Source organism: Heloderma suspectum, chromosome 17 (assembly GCF_057233095.1).
Source record: "Heloderma suspectum isolate Gila_16-S chromosome 17, 16-S_ref, whole genome shotgun sequence".
Lineage (NCBI taxonomy): Eukaryota > Metazoa > Chordata > Lepidosauria > Squamata > Helodermatidae > Heloderma > Heloderma suspectum.
This window is the reverse complement of record NC_139474.1, coordinates 21719516-21740571: the sequence shown is the minus strand read 5'-3', so window position 1 is coordinate 21740571 and position 21056 is coordinate 21719516. Positions and strand designations below refer to the sequence as shown.

The 21056-nt window shown below is 45.6% G+C and overlaps 1 protein-coding gene across 6 annotated transcripts; it reads left to right on the top strand.

Moving 5' to 3' along the window:
• The first annotated feature begins 343 nt into the window (after positions 1–343).
• LOC146334707 (SLAM family member 9-like) lies at positions 344–19703 on the top strand. 6 transcript variants are annotated; one of them, XM_084824244.1, is made up of 7 exons: positions 344–605; positions 1365–1709; positions 1844–2143; positions 7813–7938; positions 8171–8250; positions 12754–12842; positions 19010–19703. In XM_084824244.1, exons 1-6 carry the CDS (start codon positions 530–532, stop codon positions 12835–12837), a joined length of 1011 nt encoding a protein of 336 aa, XP_084680370.1. In that variant the 5' UTR covers positions 344–529; the 3' UTR covers positions 12838–12842; positions 19010–19703. The 6 variants fall into 6 exon arrangements, with proteins under 6 accessions (XP_084680370.1, XP_084680368.1, XP_084680366.1 ...); XM_084824242.1 differs by having other exon boundaries at positions 8159–8250; XM_084824240.1 differs by having other exon boundaries at positions 8156–8250.
• Positions 19704–21056: the final 1353 nt, after the last annotated feature.

Here is a 21056-nt window from a genome sequence, read left to right as displayed (position 1 = left end):
ATTCCTAACTCTTACCTCCAGAGGCCAGTCCTGGAAGGTGGAACAAGTCTGCAAGGGGCAAGGACAAGAGGAAGAAGATGGACAAACTGCTTGCTTAGAGAAAAGATAACTGGATGGTGTGAACTGCAGAGCGCTTGTGTTCAGATATCTCTCAGTTTAGAAATCAGCCATCACATGATTGCACCTGCAGGAAGGGGAATGCTGAAGAGAGACGGAGGCTGAGCTGCTAGCTCAGCTGGGCAGGGCTACTATCTTCATCCCTCCCCCTCCCCAGGGCGTCCTAATATTAGACACACCCACCTTCCCCTCCTTTTTGGCACAGCTGTTTTGTCTGTAGAAAATTGAGAAACAGGAGTCTGAAGACCACAGTCTGCATCCTGTGAGTGAGACAGAGCCAGCATGGCTTTACTTGGCATGACTCCAAATCCTGTTCTCTGTAGAAAAAAAACCTTAAAAATGAGTCGTGGCCAACAAGTGTGTGTGTGTGTGTAAGTGTGTAAGGAGGGGCTCTCCGCATTGCAAACAGGAGATGGTTGAGTCATGCACCAACAACAGAACCCCCCGGATCCTTCTTCTCTCTGCAACATTAGTATGTTGTTTCTTGGGTAAGTCTGCCAATATGCTTGCTGTCTTTTCTTGACACAGAGAAAATAAGTCTGCTTTCTCCTGAAGGAGGAAATAGAACTGTGTTTTAAGCTGAGTGAGAAAATGCCAACAAACCCATTGGCTCTGTCACTGCAAGGAGCAGCCATGGGATTCAGCTACTTTGCAACTTTTAAATTTTTTAATGAAGCTACAGTACAAGCAGAAATAAAAAATGGAAATGATAGAGAACAAGCTTATGAATTAGAAGAAGCAAGAGGGAGTGACTGTGTTTTTTTAAAAAAGAAGATGGATGCATTGCCTGTAGATTATACAATTATTTTTTACTTGCTGCTTAAGCAAATGAGGCTTAGAGGTAGAATATAGCTACATATTCCCAGACTTTCCCCCTCAAATTGGGAAAGGAAGATGGTGATGAAATGCTTGGATCTTGTTAGTAGTGTTGAAATACTATTTTCATAGTGACTAGAGAAAGTGGTTCCAAAACGATCCAGAAAATTCTGAGTGCTTCACTAATTCTTGGTTACTTTGGCGGGGCAAGCAGACCTCTGACTGAAAAAGGCTGGCTGTTTTGTGTTGCATACTATGGCTTTTTACAGAGGTGTATAGCTTGGTCTTGGAAGATACCACTGAGAATGGTGTAACTAGCTGCACACATCCAGCGAGGTTTAGACTGGTGCTTCTCACATGGAAACTTCCATCCTTTGTCGCTTTGTTTGACATTTTTTTCCCCTTCTCTCCCCCCCCCCATTGTTTAAAAGACACTGTAAGCAATTCAGCACAGAAACCTCCCCACTATCAGGTGAATGGGATCCTAGGAAGATCAGTCTCCCTTCCTGTGAATATTCTCTCAGCAGAAACAGTGGCAAGAATTGAATGGGACTTCCAGCCAAAAACCGGCTCGGCATTTCAGCTTGCTGAATTCATAGATGGAAAATTGCTCCGGCCTAATCCAAGCGACAATTTCAGGCAGCGGCTAGAAGTGGCCAACAAGACCACGCTGAGGATCGATGACCTTGAAATGGGGGACAGTGGCATATATAAGGCTCGTGTGAGGTTTGCCACAGCAGAATTTCAAGAACACACATTCAGCCTCACGGTCTATGGTAAGTCATTATTGCACCAGCCTTCTGCTTGTTGTGGAGCTGAGCACTGAAAAGAGCCCAGCACTGTTTTTCCTGCACAGTTCTGACACCCGTGGGGGCACGGATAACCTGAGCTGTTCATGCATTTCTAACAGAGCCCGTTCCAGAGCCACGGAGTCTTCACCTCGTATCCTCCAAAACGTCAGATGCCTGCAATGTGACCCTGACGTGTCAGGTGTCTGGAGAGGGGGAATTTAACATCTCCTGGAAAAGGGGGGCTCCTCCAAGAGGTTTAGCAGAAAGGCCAGACTGGTACCGGCTCTCCGCCAATACCCGGGAGCTCCATTTGTTCTGGCAGCCCAGCGCCTCGGACCCCACCTTCACCTGCCTGGTCACCAATCCAGCTGATCAGAAGCACATCTCCGTCAACGTGCTCAGCATCTGCCAGAGTGAAGGTGAGCAATTTATTGCCCCCCCCCCTCATTTTACATCAGCACCGCTGCTCCTTGGGGCGCTGAATACTTAACGCAGGGATGGGGCAGCGCTTTTCTCTCAAGACCCGCACAGAAGGCCAATCACAGGTAAAGCCCCTTGAAAAGAATCCAGTAGGGCTGACGTCTGAGTGAACATGCAGAGGATCTGCCTGCCTACTCACTGAAATGGTGGGGGATTCAATGCCGCCTCCCCAAAGACTGGCTTCTTCCTTCTTTTGCTTTTGGTGGACAGCATTGCCTGTCCTGTCCTGTCAGGCTTTTAATGTTGTATAATGTTTTGTTACTCCTCAATTTTAATTGTAATGCCATGTTCCAATTTTTTGTTTTTTGCTCCTGTGTTGGTCATATGTTATGCATTTTGGTCTCTCCTTAGGGTTTGGAATCTATTGTTGCAGAATTTAGGAAGACTTTAGCTGCTAGTTAACCATCTATAGTTGCTTGTTGTTGTTGTTGTTGTTCAGTCGTGTCCGACTCATCGTGACCCCATGGCCCAGAGCACGCCAGGCCTTCCTGTCCTGCGCTGTCTCCCGGAGCGTGCTCAAGTTCATATTCATTGCGTTGGTGATACTATCTAGCCATCTCATCCTCTGCCGACCCTTCTCCTTTTGCCTTCGATCTTTCCCAGCATCAGGGTCTTTTCCAGGGAGTTTTCACATTAGGTGGCCAAAATATTTCAGCTTCAGTATCTGTCCTTCCAAGGAGCAGTCAGGGTTGATTTCCTTTAGGATTGACTGATTTTACCTTCTTGCAGTCCAGGGGACTCGTAAGAGTCTTCTCCAGCACCACAGTTCAAAAGCATCGATTCTTCGGCGCTCAGCCTTCCTTATAGTCCAGCTCTCTCAGCCATACGTTGCTACTGGGAAAACCATAGGTTTGATTATACGAACCTTTGTCGGCAAGGTGGTGGCTCTGCTTCTTACTATGCTGTGTAGGTTTGCCATAGCTTGCTTAATACACTTCAAAGAAGGGGTACATCAAAATTGCTTCAGATGGGTTCAGTCTTTGGGTTTCTACTAACAAGAATTAGTAAAGGAAATATCTTTTGATTCATTTCTCACTTTTATTATAAATATGTAAACTCAAAGCAGAATCAAATTGCATCATATTACTTATGAGAAATCTTGATATTATAAAGGAGAACATTGCTAAATATTTTAAGAACATAATAGTGAACAATAATGTTTAGGAAACACTTTTTTCTATCAAAGATGTATAGTCTTAATAGGCTAAAAGAGAGCTTTCATCTAAGCAGCAAGTATCTTCCCACAGCTCCCGCTGATCGGTATTATGCATATTTACTTGTTCAAAATGTTAATTATGTGTCATTAACCATTTTCAGTCGTTTTCACTTGGCATTTCATACTAAAATGTCTTAGATTGTTTTGAGAGAGGTGAGTTAACAGTTTCTCAATATCCTTCCTAGCAATTCCATTAAAGCAAAATTAACTGTTTTGTAAAAATCTGAGACAATGTGAAACTTTTATGTTTTTATTGTACGTTGCCCTGAGCACCTGCTAGATGGAAGGTGCGATTTATAATTTTAATAAGCAAAAAACCAAACATGCTTACTTTGGAATACACCCCATTAAAATCAACAAGGCTTACTTCCAAAAAAGGATGATCTGTGTGGATTTAGTTTCTGAACTAATTTGCAGAATAAACTGCACTAACGTTACAGTAATGATGATTAGGACTGATGCACCAACTGGGCTGTAGATTTCTCTTCCCAGGGACCTCCAAATGTATCCTTGTTCGGGTGGTCCTCTCTTCTCTGCAGGTTTTGGACTGCATGCTCCCTCAGTTCTCATCCATTACCACACTTAAAATGGAACTATGCTGAAAGGAACGTATGCAGAAAACGTTCCCCCAACAAGCAGTGGAAACAATGCCACCCCCCCCCCCAGTCTTTTGGTTCTCGCCCCAGCATTCCGCAACATCCACGTGCGCTTTGATGTGCTCTGGAGTTCCCTCAGTAGGAGAATAAAGGGTGATACCCAGCATTTTTCTTCCCTAAGGTGGAAGGAGCTGAGCTAAACAAGTAACCAACAGCACCAGCTACAGCTCTAAATCAAACAAATATATTGGTTTTCCTTAGAACATTTCTACATCAGCCTAAAATCTCGCAACTTTACTGGGGCTTTCTGCTTCCGTTTTAAATGCAGGATCATGAGGGGCTCCCTTTCCATGCGCTTCCCTCCCCCCCCCATCTGTGTGTTCTATGTTTCATATACAGCACTGTGGTCTATCTTGTATTGCATGACGGTTTCATGGGGGAACTCAACGCGCTGTAATTACATAGCTCAATATGTCTGATCTTCTAAAAAATGGGATAAAGGTCATTTAGCGCGGGAGAAGCCCTGGAGGTTGACAACATTGTGTAAAGGACCCACAAACTTCCATGAGTAACCAATCTCAGTAGCAAGATAAAAGCCCCATGTGGCGAAGCCCTTAGTATTTATGTTGCTTACTATTTTCAACCAGACAAAGCATTTTCCCTGGGGCAGGATGGGACACCAAGCCAGTTTTTATACCTCTCCTTTAATCATCTCCATTTTAATTCACATAAATGAGCAACGCTCAAACCATTTATCATCGGCAGGATTGTTCCAAACAAGTGAAACCATCTCCCCCCCCCCCCCCCGGCACACCCGCTTCATTTCTAATTGCCGCTTGTTTTCCTCTCAAATCCAGAAGGAAGGATGGAAGAAGATGGTTTTCATTTCTAGATCACCCAATAGCCAAAGCTCTCTGGTTGGTTCACAAAGACTATGAACCACGAATACAAGATAATAAAAACATAATATAAAATCTCTAACAAACAAAATTTAAGAAAAGTTTGAACAGCTAAGCTGTTGCTTTTGTTTTTTTAAATGTGTGCATATGGAGAAGGTGGTTAAAATGACCTCATCCTGTGTATTTGGAAGCAAACCCTATTGACTTCAGTGCAGGGGTCTGCTATTCTCAGGTGAGAAATTAACTAAGAGCAATGAACAGAGGAGAGACCAGAAGGCAAAATCCCCCCAGTAAGCAAAGGCTAAACTGATCCAGGGGCATCTTGACAGTTCCCCTTCCTTGTTGCAGTGGAGCCCTAACTCCACTTGAGGAAAAGCTCCTTGAACTGCAGCTTCAGGCTAGATAGATACGGTCCAGTATCTTTCCCTCTGCATTGGGAAATTTTTAGCAGAGAAATAACCGAAGGGAAACTAGTCCCCCCCGCCCCCCGCTGTCTGTCTTTCGTAGACGACTGCAGCTTTAGTAACTAAAGGGCAGAGTTCTCCAGTGGAGTTCTCCAGCTGCCAAAGCACCTGTCCTAACCTGGACAGTTTCCCATCTTGATAACCTTGTTTATACTTGTGGATATAAACTGAAATTCTGTCTATACCACTACAAAATGGAGACAGAAGTGGCTCAGCATGGGTGCATTAGGATAGATTTTTCGACAATGTACAAATCAAAGGCATGTTTAGGAACAGGGTTGAACTTTTTTATTGTAAACAAATCTTGCTTGCTCTACCCATTATGGGATATGTCCTCTGTTGGAGCTGCAGCAAGACTGTGTCAGGGTGGACACTGAGCCCATAGAATCCCAGAGTAGTTCTGATTCTGAGCTGGAGCAGCTGCTCCTGGGAGAGGAGCGCACTCATCCTTCCCAGGGCCAACAGCTGACAGAGATTCCTCCCACCGGCATTCCTAGCATAGATAGTCCCGGGAGTGACAGAGCGCGGGAAGCAGACTTGCTGGACGCGCAACACTGACGCAGGGAGCGGCGCCAAATGGAGGGCGCGGAAAGGAGGCGTAGTGCCCGGTTGGCGCGCAAACAAAGGTTGCGCCCAGAGGATCCAAGGGTAAAGGGGAGGGACTCTCCCTAGCCCATAGGTGCAGGGTCTGCCAGTGATTCCAACGGGGAGCAACTGTTCCAACTTAGGGCATAGGTACTCTGCTGTTCATATCTAGTTGCTAACAGTAGAGTTGTTAAGTTGTAAAAGAGGAATAAAGCTTTGAAAAGAATCCCTTTGTCTACTTGGCTACTGGATTAGACTGACTCCTGAGAGAGGTTGTTCACTTGCCATAACTCAACCAACGTTTGCAATAAAATAACATTTGGGGATCAAGATACTGAGATTTTGAAAGCTTTCTGTACATGTACAGTCCTGGTAAACTAACTAAACTGTGATTGTACAAAGGAGAAACCTTGATCCCTGTAACCTTGTCTTACACTTTAAAAAAAAGTATAACAAATCGCATTTCATCTTCCCCCCACAACGTTAACAAAATATTGTAGATATTAAAAGCCCCAGACTGCAAAACTGCACAGACATGCTTGAGATAGTATCCACAGCATTACAGAGTTGGAAGAGATCTTGAAGGTCATCTAGTCCAGCTGCTTTGCTCAGTGCAGGGTGCAGTACTGCAGGGTACAGCTACAGCATTCTGTCAGCCTCTGCTTAAACACCGCCAGTGAGGGAGAGTTCCCCAGGCAGCCTGTTCGACTGTCAAATCTTCCCTCACTGTTAGAGTGTTTAGCTGAAATCTGCTCCCCTGCAATTTCAACCCACCAGTTTGAATCCTGCCCTTTGGAGTAGGGATTCTGGAGAAATCCACAATGGAATCAAATGAGTTTGGATTTCTATGAATCTGACCCATGGATTCCACAATGGACCTACTTTTCCAAAGTCCCATGGATTCCGTGGACTTGCAGATTAGTTTTCTTACTTTCTGGAATTTAACACAAAAATATGTTAGCCGTAGAAAAATAATAAAAAAAAACAGAACACCAACCAAAAATGCACATTTCCCCAATAGGCTAAAGCATGAAAATGTGCATTTGGGGAGATACGTGCAAAGGGGGGTGGGGTGTTGCACATTTTTGCAAGTGTGAATTTGCACAAATGCAAATTCATGCAAATTTGGGAAATTGGAAAAAATCTGATTCTGTTAATGAGCGGACAACAGAATGAAAGGCACCTGTCTATCGGTGAAATGCAGACGGAACAGATTTTACGAAATCCATACATTTCTTCTCTGGAGCAACCAAGAAGAACTCCGCTCCTTCTTCTGCATGACAGCCGTTCAGATATGTGAAGATGTCAATCATGTCACCCTTTTCTCTTCCCCAGATGTGCCACTGCATCCAATGTGAAATAAAAGGCCAGTTACTTAATGCATTCTGGCTAGAATCCAAGTAAAGCAGCATTGTTTAAAAGTATTGAAAGAGGAACATAAGAAGAGACTGGCTGCTGGATCAGGCCAAAGGCCCAACCAGCATCCCACAGTGGCCAACCAGATGCCTCTCAGGAGCCCACAAACAGTGCACGGAGGCTACAAGAACATATCTTGTTTTATTTGAAGTTGCCATATACTGAGTCGCACCATTGAGACATCTAGCCAGGTACCATCTGGTTCTAACTGGCAGAGCTCTCCAGGATCTCAGGCAGAGAAAGGTCTTTTCCTAGTCCTGCTAACAGATCCTTTCACTGGGAACTTAACACATGCTTGGCGTGTGCTTTAGCTAAGTTTAGTTCTCCTTTCACGGCATGTGTTAGCCAGCACGTTAGTAGTTTGCCCATGTCTTGTATTTTCGCAAGCTGTTCATGCAATAACCCTCGCTAGGGAATTGTTGTTTAATGCAGGTCAAACTCAAAACCAAATGGTGCGTCTGTGGTGTATTCCTCCCATTGTGATCATCATGGCTTCTGCAGTTTGGGGGATCTGGATCTGGATCCGGAACAAAAGGAGGAAAAGGTCACCAAACAGAGGTAGGGAACCTCTCATAAGAACCAAAGGAAACCCTTACCAGATCAGGCTAAAATATCCACGTGGCCCAGCATCCTCTTTGCCACAGATTATCTCTATTTATCTTCAGTCCCTATCAACTGGTGTCATGGGTTCCCTAATAATGGGTTCTCTCTTTCCTTTGTTTATCCTTAGAGGCAGGGATTGTGAATACAATAACATGTCTCGTGTTACATTTAGCAGCTGTTTCCACAGTGCTGAAGGAGAGACTCCCTGAGTGTCAGTACTCCAAAATCATGAAGAACAGGAGCCCCCCAGAAGGCAATGAGGACCAGGTGAGATTAGCTTGTAGAGCGATGTAATATTGAACTATAATCATCATCAGTCATCAGCTGTGAGCTTGAGTCTCCAACAGGAGTGTAACCCCATCCAGCACAGGTTGAATCCCTCTTCCCTGATCTGCCTTTCGAGTACCCAGGAGAACCTTGTCTAGGTTAAGCTTCAGTTTGTTTACCCTCATCCATGTCTTGCCCCACTGGAAGACCCCTCCTCAGAGGAAGAGCAGGAGGACCAGGAACCACCCACCACTAGCAATGCCCAGGATCTGCCAGGAGACCAGGAGGAGCCCGGGCCCTCAGGGACGACTGCTGTGAGAGCATCACCTGCGGAGGATTCAGGGCTGGGGACAGAGAAACCCCCAAGCCTTTGGGAGAGATGCCACCTGAAAAGATATGAACTCAGAAGGAGGCCTCCTTGTGAGAAAAGGTCTACTTGCATGTAGGGGGCTTGCTCTTAAGGAGGACATTTTCATCTGCAGTAACTAATAGCTCACCGCAGAGGCTTGGATGTGTCTGACAGCCTCTACATAAAAACAGTGGTGTAAGTCTAAGACAGTTGCTGGAAACAGCGTCAACTAGAGCTTCCTTAATCCAGTTTATCTTGACTCGGACGGTTTCCTGGTGCAAGTACTTTTCAGTCCAGAGTTTTGGACTGAACTCTGACTCTCCTTCTGCCTGCTGCTTGTCTGCTGTGTTGCCTTGAAACCTTGTTGCCTGTGACCTGAACTGTTGGGAACTTGCCTGTTGCCTGGTCCCTGTTGTGCTGGCCACCTTAGAACTCTTGGACCCTTGAACCTGCAACTGCTAGGCTCAGACTCTGGACATGTGACAATCCAGTCCATTACTGATGTTGGACACTGATTTAGAGCTAGAACAGTTTCCTTGGCTTTGGATGGAAAGCAGAGATAGATTTGGGAGTAATCAACATGCTAGAGGCACCGAACCCCCAAACGCCAGCCAATCTGTCCCAGCAGTTTCATGTATATGTTAAATAGCATGGGAGATAAGAAGGAACCCTGAGGGACACCACAGGCCAACAGCCACGGCATCAAAGAGGAATCTCCCAGCACCACCTCTTGAGATCGCCGCGCCAAGGACTGGTGGAGCCACCCTATAACACTGCCTCCCAGTCCCATCTCAGACAGATGCCCCAGAAGGATACCATGGCTGGTAATATCAAAAATATGTCCAGAGGTCCAGCAGGACCAACAGCAACACACAGCCCTGTCCAATTTCTGGTGTAGATCATCCACCAATGTGAACAAAGCAGTCTCTCTCCTATAACCAGGCCCAAAACCAAATTGAAATAGATCTAGATCATTCCAGCCAGCCACACCCTTTCCCAGGATACTCCATTCAATTTCCCCTGGCCTGCTTTTGTTTTCCACTACCACCTCATAGGAAGTAAAGGCACCTTTAAGTTTTAAGTTTTAAAGTTTTAAAGGCAAAACTGAAGTACTTTGGCCACATAATGAGAAGACAGGATACCCTGGCCTGGAGAAGACACTGATGCTAGGGAAAGAGGAAGGCAAAAGGAAGAGGGGCCGACCAAGGGGGCAAGGTGTGTGGGCTGGTCCATGAAGTCACGAACAGTCAGAAGCGACTGACCAAATAAACAACAACAACACCTCATAGACACAGTGTTCTGTCGCCACAGTGCACACTCTGTCATTGAGCTGTTTGGGGGGTTCCCCTTTTCTCCTAATCAAAAATATACTTCTGCACACCTTGGGGTTCCCCCAAGCCTGCTGATATCTGTGAGTAGATGGTGATGTTGTGGCTAGATAAGGACCAAATGAGAATGAGATTGCTGTCAGTGCATGCGGATTCTTTTCGGACACTAAGGAAGTTTTAAATTTGGGCGTCAGTTCGTAGCAAACTCTTGTACAAGTGTTTTTTATGGACTGTATGGAAACTGGTCTATTTTCCATATGGAAATCCCCTTAGAAATTGTAGGTTGGTGCCATTGCTGAGAATTCTAGTGGAGTGCACTACAGACACATCATAGACGAATGTGTTTTGTGGCTCTGACATGGCCTTGGAGACTGGGCCACTGTGAAAGAAGTGGCAGGAAGATTGTTGTCAGGAATTAAAACTAAGTAGCGGGGAAAACGCTAAATGTCTCTGAAACAATAAACTCCAATTTATCCCAATGCCGTTTCCTGGCAACAACACAGTCAGGACCTTGAAGCTTTGTCATGCAGATGGCTTCTTACTGACCACGGTGTTTGCATAGAGGAATAATGTTTGGATATTGAACAATACACCTTAATGCATCCTGCACACACTGTACAGCTGTTCGGTGTCAGCTGTCTTGCTCAAACAGGCTCCCTCATTTCCCTCTTCTGAAATCTCCCTGCCGTTTCAGCTTGCTTGAGAAATCTCCCTCACGCTATTGTCCTAACAAAGAGTCACTGAGATGCCTCTGTGCTCCCTGGAGATGCTTTGAAAGAACACAGGATTCTGTTCTTTCAAATATTGGATAACTAAGGGTGCAAGGCTATGTATGTTTAGACAGAAAAAAGTCCTACCATGCTGGCTGGGAAATGCTGGGAGGCGCCAGACTTTTTTTCTGTCTAAACATGCATAGGATTAGGATTGCCACTTCGCTCTTTGTCTGATGGGCTCCTGATCTTCAACAGCTACGTAGCAGGCAGGCACAAAATGGTCCCCTCCACAAGCTGTACCTGCTGAATTTGGCTGGTGCAATTCATTGAGAATCTTGTTTGGTTTGTTATTTAATAAGAACTTAACGAAATTTGCAGGTTCCTTCATAAACAGAACAGAAAGAATTTGAGATTTTAAAAATCTGGCTGTGGGAGAAAGCAAAACTACCATCCCTGTGCAGGACAACGGTTAATAGTGGGAAGAAATTGAAAAGAAATAAATAAATATAGAAATGAAATAAATAAAAAGAAATAATAAAAAGAAATTCTGAGTCACAGCGTGAGCTTCCCGGGTGCAAAACCAAATGAATATTAGTGGGTCTCCTTTATCAAAAACTACAGGATACATTCAGCTGTTGAACAGCTAATGTGGCCCATCCCAGAAGTGGCTTGGGCACAGGGGTGCAACCATCACTGGGAAAGGTCCTCCTAATATTCCCAAGGGCAAGTAATCCCATGGCCATGGCGACTGCATGCAGACAGCCAGTTTGCAAGTGCGTTTCCACATCAAGGTCTTTCATGCAGTATGAGTAGCGATGAACAAATTGGTATATTTATGGCCCCTATGTTTACACATGTCTGGTGCATCCTATTTTTGGATTTTTATTTTTTTTTAAATCCACACAAAATGAATAATTAAATATGAATTTCTAAACATTTTCAAAATATGCATCTCTAAACCATCTTTGATACGGCCTTTGAGCTGAAGATTGTTTTGGAATGTTCAGGATGTGCAAGAGCCAGTAGGTAACAGCAGAGGTAAATTCCTACAGCTGGCACGTGCATAACTCTGCCAAGAATTATCTCATTGTGGCTGATGATGTTCCCTTTCGGTGTTACTTTCCCATGCTCTCGCCACCACAAACAATTGATTAGTCCTTGGAAGTAACAATGACCTGCTTGTACAATCTACTGCGATAAGCAAAACAGTGGTGCCTGCAGCCAAAGATTTGGTTATGTATTTGAAATCAATATGTGAACTTCGCCCTTGGCCATGATACATACATATACATACATACATACATACATACATATATATATATATAATTTTCCTATGCATTTCCCTAATATATGCATTTTTCTATGCAACTTTTCTTAATATATGCATTTTTGCTGAACATGCATGTGCAAAACTGGCACACACAGCCTCTATAACAATCTTGATTTAAATTACAAGCAGAAGACCATTATCAGGGAAAGGGAGCTAGCCTCAAAATATATTCCTGTATTGAAAGCTGTGTAAGTTGGAATTTCAAGAACATTCGTCAGGGTCAGCCCTACCATGAGGCAGTGAAGTAGTTGCCTCAAGCGGATGATACTGGGAGGTGGCAGCACAAAAGGAGAAGTGCTGCCTGTTGGAGGAGGAGAGACCTGTGTACCACGTGGCCTGCTCTGTGCCCCCTAAGCTGGCCTGCTGCCTTCAGGTGCAGATGAGGACGCTGCCCCATCATCAGTGTTGAAGGCAGATTCTTCGGCCAGCCCAGCCAGCGTTTGTGCGTGGAATGGGAAGGGGCGCCATCTTGTTCTTTGCCTCAGGCTGCAGAACGTCTTGGGCTTGCCATTCACTACCTTATTACTTGAAAATATGTAAGCAATATTTAGTGAAATCTCAGAAGTGGGGAAAGAGGAGGAATAGGATGGACAGTCCTGCATAACTTCTTTTCCCTTTCCAATGGCTAGCAAATGTCGAAGAAATAAGCCCTTTTCAAACTTGAAAGTTTTATGCAGCTCACACAATTGAGCTTGTCTTTCCACACAGGCTGGATCATTTAAGAGGAGAGTTTAATTGTTATTTTTAACAGAGGGTCTGTAGAAGATTTGTTTTTCCTTTCAGGAACTTTACTCACCCTCTGATTGGAGTCCCACAGAATATGCTCTGCTCCAGCTGCCCACTCATCTTTCTGACCAGGTTATCTAAACAAGGTGAGTCCATAATTGGGTAGGGAGAGGAGGGCTTCATTTAAGCAGGGTTTAGCCCCACCAGACCTTGCTGATAGTGCCAGAGGCTCAACCCTGGAATTGGGAGCCACTGTAGTACAAGTGGAGTGTAGATCAAATTAGATTTGGGTTCCTATCCAAGCTCAGCCAGGAAGCTAATGGGGAGGGTCTAGACAGCCTCTAGGTTCATCCTAGCATTACGAGTCCAGGGATTGAGGGTGCAAGGCTGAAAAAGGCTGATATACCACCTACACTCTTATCTGGACAGAGATAGCCTAGCTACAGTTATCCATGCTCTGTTATTGTCTCTTGCCCTAACCTACACTTTATAGGGGCGTTGCAAAGTTAAAAGCCTAATAATTCCATATACGTTATCTCCAAGCTTCTTGGTGGAAGGGAATGGATAAAGATGTGACATTATAATACTCAAGGAGAGAGTGTTTTGGGTCATGTACCAAGTGATTTATCCACACTACATAGTAACCACAGTTAGCGTTCTGGGATTAGTGGAGGAAGCCGTTCATATCAGAAGGATGTGCATTCGGCCCCCTGAAATCTGTGTCGGAACGAAGCTCCCCACCCCCCCACCCCACAAAAGGCGCGCAAAACGGGACACCAGCCTGGTGCCATTCGCGCTGCTTTGCAAATTGCAGCCGCGTCTGTGGCCGCCATTCGGTTCTTCATTATTGCCGTGATAGGCTACGTAAATAATTACGTAGCCTATCATGGCTAACGCAGGGATGCCATTTGTGTCCCTGCGGAGGTTGTGATAGGCTACGTAAATATTTATGCAGCCTATTGCGGCAAGAAAAAGGGAACACAAATGGCGGCCGCCGTAGCCGCCGCCATTTGCGTTCCCTTTTTTTTTTGCTGTGATAGGCTATGTAAATATATACGTAGCCTATCATGGCAAAATACAGGGACGCAAATGGCAGCGGCTACGGCGGCCGCCATTTGCGTCCCTGTGCAGCCCAGCGGCCGGATGTCTGGCTGCGGGCAGCCCTGGCCGGCGGCTCCGCGGTGTCGCTGCAGAGTGGAGCCGGCCAAGGAGAATTTTAGGGGGAGGGACGGAGCGCCTCTCCCCCACTGCGAATGTCACCCTTCGAAAAGGTAAGTGACTTTCGTACATCCCTAGCTCTGTTTCCCTCTGCCCTGCAGGTTTGCTGAAACAGAGGCAGCCTCAAAATATTTAGGGAACCTGTCCCTCTCAACTGGGAACTGGTTGTCACCATTCTGGAAATTTCAGGAACTGACACTATTTGCAGCCCACTTCCCACAATGCAAATGGTTAATGCAATTGGCAAAGCAGCAATCTTGTTTGGTCATTCCCTAACCATTATCCAGCCCTTTCTCCTTCTCAATCAATGCATCTCTCTAATTATTTTTTAATTTGGCAAAGCTTATGGTCTTGAACGAATTAAAAAGCAAGAATTCTGAGAGCTTGTTTATTTCAGGACCAAGAAAATGAACAGATAATGGAAATAAAATTATGCTGGACAGAAAGACAGACACACATGAGTTACATAGAGCCCAAATCACTTACAGTATATTTAACACTGTGCAAACTAACACTGTTAATGAAAACATTGAGAGAAGCAGCATGCATAGATGTAAGCATCAAATTTCAATTTCCTTAACCACCCAGGCTTCTGAAACTAGACATCAAAGCTGGATTATGCTCTGAAAAAAAACCCAACTTCCCCTTTTATTTCCCTTTTTTCTTGTTCACAGATCAGATGATTTATCATTATATATTATATGGTCTATGATAAGAACTGCTTAACTAAGAAAGATTAGACATTTCCAACATGTTACTAGTTCCTGTAAAAATGGACGGGGATGGGGCGGGCAGCGGAGTGTCAAATTAGGATTGCTTTCTGTTTATGTAATGGGAATGGTGTTAACAACAAAGAGTCAATTCACAGTTTCATTTTTTAGACACTGAAGTCAGCAGGAGCTGGACTTTTTCAGTGCCTTTCCCCTTAAAGTCTCATGAATCTACACATATCTAAGTAGTAAAATTACAAGGGACCATGGCAATTAAACTGATATCAAAAATTGATGGGGAAAGTTGTAATCAGTGGCAAAAAGAGCAGCAACTGCAGATCTCCTCAACTATACTGGCTCCCCTGGGAACAATCCCCTACCATTTGCATGGGAAAATAGGCTCAGGAACTACTAAGTCAAGACTAGCCCCTGTTTGTGGAACGCCTTCGCTAGGGAGGCCTTCTAGCTCCATCAGTGAATGTTTGGGGAAAGCTGGAGTTAGTCCTGGCTTTTCAGAGATGACTTCGTGTCACTGGAGGCCCAGATGACCTCAGTGGCCTGGAGTAACCATCACCACTTCGGCTGGCGCACCAACTATGAGCATTCCTGGATAGGGATAGCTTAGCCATGGTGATTCATGCACTGATAACCTCACGATTAGACTACTGTAATGTGCTCTATGCGGGCGGGCTGCCCTTGCGCCTGGATCGAAAGCTGCTGTTAGTGCAGAATGCAGCATCTAGGATGCTCAGTGGACCACCTAGCTATACACATATCTCACCTGTGTTAAAAGAACTGCACTGGCTGCCTGTTAGCTACTGAGCAACGTTCAAGATTTGGTTTTAACATGGTTGTTGTTGTTGTTTTTCAGTCATTCAGTAGTGTCCGACTCTTCATGACCTCATGGCCCATAGCACGCCAGGCCTTCCTGTCCTCCGCTCTCTCCCAGAGCGTGCTCAAGTCCATATTCATTGCATCAGTGATGCTATCTAGCCATCTCATCCTCTGCCATCCCCTTCTCCTTTTGCCTTCAGTTTTTAACATACAAAGCCCTAAACAATTCAGAACCAAGATACCTAGCTGACTGCCTTCCCCTACGTACACCAAATTGACTCCTGAGATCTTCTGGCCTTATTGGTCATCCAGCTACCAACAGTGTGTCATCAGGTAGCAGCACATAAGCAGGCCTTCATGGTAGTGGCACCCACCCTCTGGAATGTTCTCCCACATGTAGTTCAAGAGGCAGAAACTGTGGTGAGCTTCAAGGGCCTCTTGAAAATGCATTTGTCCGCTCAGATTTCCCCTGACTTGTAATCCATCATGATACTGCTCTGTTTTACAGCTTTTGTTCTAAAGTTTTTCGGGCGTTTATTATACTGTTTCTGTATTGGGTTTTATACTGTATTATATGTGCTTTTATGTAAACTACTTGGAGATCCTGGTATGTCTTGTGATATAGAAGCAACTGAAATAAAATAAAATGATGGCTGTTTTGCTTATTTTACCCTTTTCTTTTGTGCTGGGATCATTTCTCCTCTTTTGTTCTTCTATTGCTTCAGCTTTGATGGTGGGATTGTTGTTTTGCTGCTTTTTTATTTGCAGTTATGTTTTTCTTGTTATATGATTTATTTAGTATTTATTAGAGCTGTGCACAAATCACCTCTCAAAATTCTCCACTCTATTTTGTGGGCAGAGAAACTTGGGGGACAGTTCCTCTGAATTTTTTCCAGGGGGAGGAGAAATTCTCTAACAGTTTCTCACAGGTATGGCTTTCCATCAGCAGGGGTTATAGCACAGCTTATTTCTCCTTTCCTAAGGGTTTTTTTGGGGTGGGGTGGGATAGTGCTGCCACTAGGGATGTACGAAAGTCACTTACCTTTTCGAAGGGTGACATTTGCGGTGCAGGGGGAGGCGCTCCGTCCCTTCCTCTGAAATTCTGTCCGGACAGCTCCGCTTCATGGAGATTCCGCAGAGCCGCCGGCCAGGGCCGCCCGCAGCCGGACATCCGGCCGCTGGGCAACCTGCAGGGACGCAAATGGCAGCTGCCGGAGCCACCTCCATTTGCGTCCCTGTATTTTGTCGTGATAGGCTACGTAAATATTTACGTAGCCTATCATGGCAAAAACAAAACAAAACCAGCAGACGCAAATGGCAGCGGCTATGGCAGCCACCATTTGCGTTCCCTTTTTTTTTTGCCGTTTTAGCCTGCATAAATATTTACGTAGGCTAAAACGGCAAAAAAAAAAGGGAACGCAAATGTCGGCTGCTGTAGCCACCGCCATTTGCGTTCCCCTAGTTAAGCCGTGATAGGCTACATATGGAAGAAGCGAATGGCGGCCGTGTCTGCGGCTGCCATTCGCAAGTCAGCGCGGACGGCAGCAGGTAGGTGCTCCGTTCCGGGCCCATTTAACGGGGGGGCGGGGGGCTTCATTCCGCCACGGATTTCGGGGGGCCGAATGCACCGGCATTTGGCCTTACCGAGATTCATGGCAGAATTCTCTGACATCCCTAGCTGCCACTGAAAGTGTTACCTACAGCAACTGCGTTGGCAACCTGGCCCCCATTTTACATCCTCCACAAATGTCCCATACATTGGAAGGCAGCCACCAGATAAAATTAATTGAAGTGTAGGAAGCTGAGAAGGTTCCAGGCTGCCAGAGAGATGATGGTACAATGACAGACAGGACACTCACACACATTCCTCAGTCACTTCATAAGTAATATAAGCATAAGAGCCCATGATAATTTCTCCAAAATTTTCTTCTCGTTTGAATAACCCTACAACAGACCATGGCTAATTTGAGAGTTAGAATCATAGAATAGTAGGGTTGGAAGGGGCCTACAAGACCATTGAGTCCAACCCCCTGCTCAGTGCAGGAACCCAAGTCAAGGATTCTTTGGCCCTCCAACCCATGCTGCCGGGGTTTGGATGACACATCTAACCATGGCGTAGGGATGTCAGAGAATTCTGCCACGGATCTCGGTGAGGCCGAATGCCAGTGCATTCAGCCCCCCGAAATCCGTGGCGGAACGAAGCCCTCCGCGGCCCCCACCCTGTGAAATGGGCCCGGAACGGAGATTTACGTAGCCTATCATGGCTAGGTTAAAACAACAACAACAACAACAACTGCGTACGCAAATAGCGGCGGCTATGGGCGCCGCCATTTGTGTTCCTTATTTTTGGCCGTTTTAGTCTACATAAATATTAACGTAGATTAAGACGGCCAAAAATAAGGAACGCAAATGGCGGCGGCCGTAGCCGCCGCCATTTGCGTACGCGGGTTTGTTTTTTTTTTCCCCCAGAGCCCTCCGCAGCCGGAAATCCGGCTGCGGACAGCTCTGGCCTGTCTGGGCCTGGCCGGCTGCTCCGCAGAGCTGCTGCTGAGCACAGCCAGCCGTGGAGGATTCCGGGGGGGGGAGGAACGGATCGCCTCCCCCTCCGTCGAGGATTCCAGGGGGAGGGACAGAACGCCTCCCCCCCACCATCAACATAATCCGCAGAAAGGTAAGTGACTTTCGTACATCCCTACCATGGCGACCCCCTGCCCAGGGTTGAATATTTAAAATAGATGCCTCCACGTGCCGCAACCCACTGTGGCTTAAATAAGCCAGGTAATTGAGCTCAATTGTACTTAACTTTAAAAAACGAACAAACCCGTACTTAAGATTGCAGCCTGAGGGCTGGGTTTTTGTTAGTGTCTCTGTTGTGCTGTGCCTGTGCTTGTTATATCAATTGTTTTGTACCTTTTTAACTTGTTTGTATAGTTGTAGAAATTTAATTTAAATAAAAAGAAAGAGGGGGGAAATAGCAAGAGGGAAAAATAGCAGAGCACAGTGTATCCTATAGGAACACCAGACGTTTCTTCAGATGTTTCTTGCATCACATTAGCTCTAAGGGCTTATTCACATGGAGCTTTTATCCTGCTTTTGTAGTTGCTCACTCATAGAAGTTTGTGGGCCCTTTAGATGACGCTGTTAACCTCCAGGGCATCTCCTACCCTAAATGACCTTTGTGCCATTTTTAAACAGATCGGAGATAATAAGCTATCAAATTACCCCGCTTGTGTTCCCTCCGTGAAGACGGAAAAGCCGCAAGAAGACTTAGATCAATGAAACATATGGAAGACTCAGAGAAGGGGGAGAAGGAGGAGGAAAGGGGAGGGGGGAAAGGAAGCATGTCTAAAGGGAGTCTGTTGTGATCCTGCGTTTAAAACGGAAGCAGAAAGCCCCGTTTTAAATGCAGGATTTTACACTGGTGTAGAGATGCTCTAAAACTATTTCTTAAACAACAAAAGTTAGGGGGGTATATGTCTTTTTTATGTGTTTTGTGTGAATTAAATTACACAACCCATGCCTGAATTTGAACTTGTTTAATTTTGCTGCAGATCCTGCTCAGTTCTATGCCAAAGGCTTTGGCAATGCTGCATGGATTACAGATCGCAACTTGCGTGTTGCCACTGGTGTGTTGGTGGAAACGCCTAACGTCTTCGGGAAGGAAACCATCATCATCATGCAGCTTCCCTTACGCAAATGGTCAAATAAGCCATATCTTATTACATTGTCTCAGGCTACTATCGGTCTTTCTTCTAACCTTTGTTAACATACATATAGTTGTCGGGAAGCGTGTGGGCCATCCAAAGCTCCAATCTGATATCCCTGTTCTCTTTCAAACTGACTTCAGATTCAGACTTAAAGACAAGCTGGGCAACATTCATGCTGGCGACTGATTTTAACCTCCTGCAAATGACAGCTACTTATTAATTAATAATTAATTAATAATTAATTAATAATTAATTAATAATTAATTAATATTAAGTATTAATATGTAAGAAACATGTAAGCAAGCCACCAGGCAGATCTGATGTCACACTTTGGAGGTGTCCTTGCTCTGTAAGGTGTCCTTGCTCTGTAAGAAATTAACATTGTTAGATCACTCGTTTTCTTTGCAAACTGTGTGATGCTTTGTCGGCCACACATTGAGAAGGGAAGACCTTTGGCTTTATCAACTTTTTGCCTCCTTTCCTGCATGCTCAACTATACATTAGAGCTTAAATAAACAAGTAAGATTGCTGTTCTGTATATGCAGTGAAACGTCAGATGATGTAATATTTTCTTCCAAATTTGCAGCACTGGAATAAGAGGCAGGTTGAGAATATAGAATCTGTCCTGGTGCAAGTTTGGATAGGAAAGTGGGGGACACAACGTGGATAAGAATGATCACACCATCTCTAAAACAGAAGGCAGCAGCATCCTATACCTGTTTTGGGAAAGCGCCTAGCCTGGTTGGATTCCGGCTAGGGATGTACAAAATCCCCCTTACCTGGCTCCGCTGGGTTCCACTGTGGGGGGGGGAGGCGCTCCGTCCCTCCCCCTGGAATCCTGGCTGGCCGGCTCCGCTCCGATTCCGCGGAGCTGCCAGCCAGCTCCGCCAGCAGCCGGACATCCGGCCGCTGGCTAGCAGGGACGCAAATGGCGGCGGCCGTAGCCACCGCCGTTTGCATCCCCATAGTCAGCCATGATAGGCTACGTAAAGACTTACGTAGCCTATCACGTCTGGCTTAAAAAAAACAAACACGTATGCAAATGGCAGCAGCTACAGCCGCCGCCATTTGCGTTCCTTATTTTTGGCCGTCTTAGTCTACATAAATATTTACGTAGACTAAGACAGCGAAAATAAGGGGAACGTAAATAGCGTAGCAGATGCTATTTGCGTTCCCCCTTATTTTCGCCATTTTGTCTACGTAAATATTTACGTAGACTAAGACAGCCAAAAATAAGGAACGCAAATGGCGGCGGCCGTAGCCGTACGCGTTTGTTTGGTTTTTTAAAGCCAGACGTGATAGGCTACGTAAGTCTTTATGTAGCCTATCACGAATGGGGGGGGGAAACCAGACTGCAAATGGCGGCGGCGGCGGCAGCCGTTTGGAAGACCAGCCGCCTAAGCCGCCGCTGGAGCTGCCGCCGTCCGGAACATCCGCCTCAGGTAAGTCTCGTCCCAGGGGGGATCCACGGGGGGGTGGCAGGCCGTTCTGCCATGGAGTTCGGGGGGCCGAATGCACTGGCATTTGGCCTCACCGAGATCCGTGGTGGAATTCTCTGACATCCCTAATTCCAGCCAGGTCAATTATCTGTTAGTTTCCTCCTAACACTAGCTCCCTTCCCCCTACTCATACCTTCTAGCGACTGCTTGCATTATCTCTTTGAAGCTTCCTGTCTCCTCTTCTGCCTCCCTCCTTCTTTAGGAGGGCTGTTACAAACAGCACGCCTTTGCATATCTCAGCTGTTGTGCAAAGAGGATGAGGCAAGGACAAATACCATTTTCTTAATGCATTGGTAAAACTGACTTTAAAAGCAGCCAGACAGTCACTAAAAGGAAGAAGTTCTTAAAAGAGGAAATGGAGGCAAGGAAGTCTGAGGCAGCAGCATGGGGTC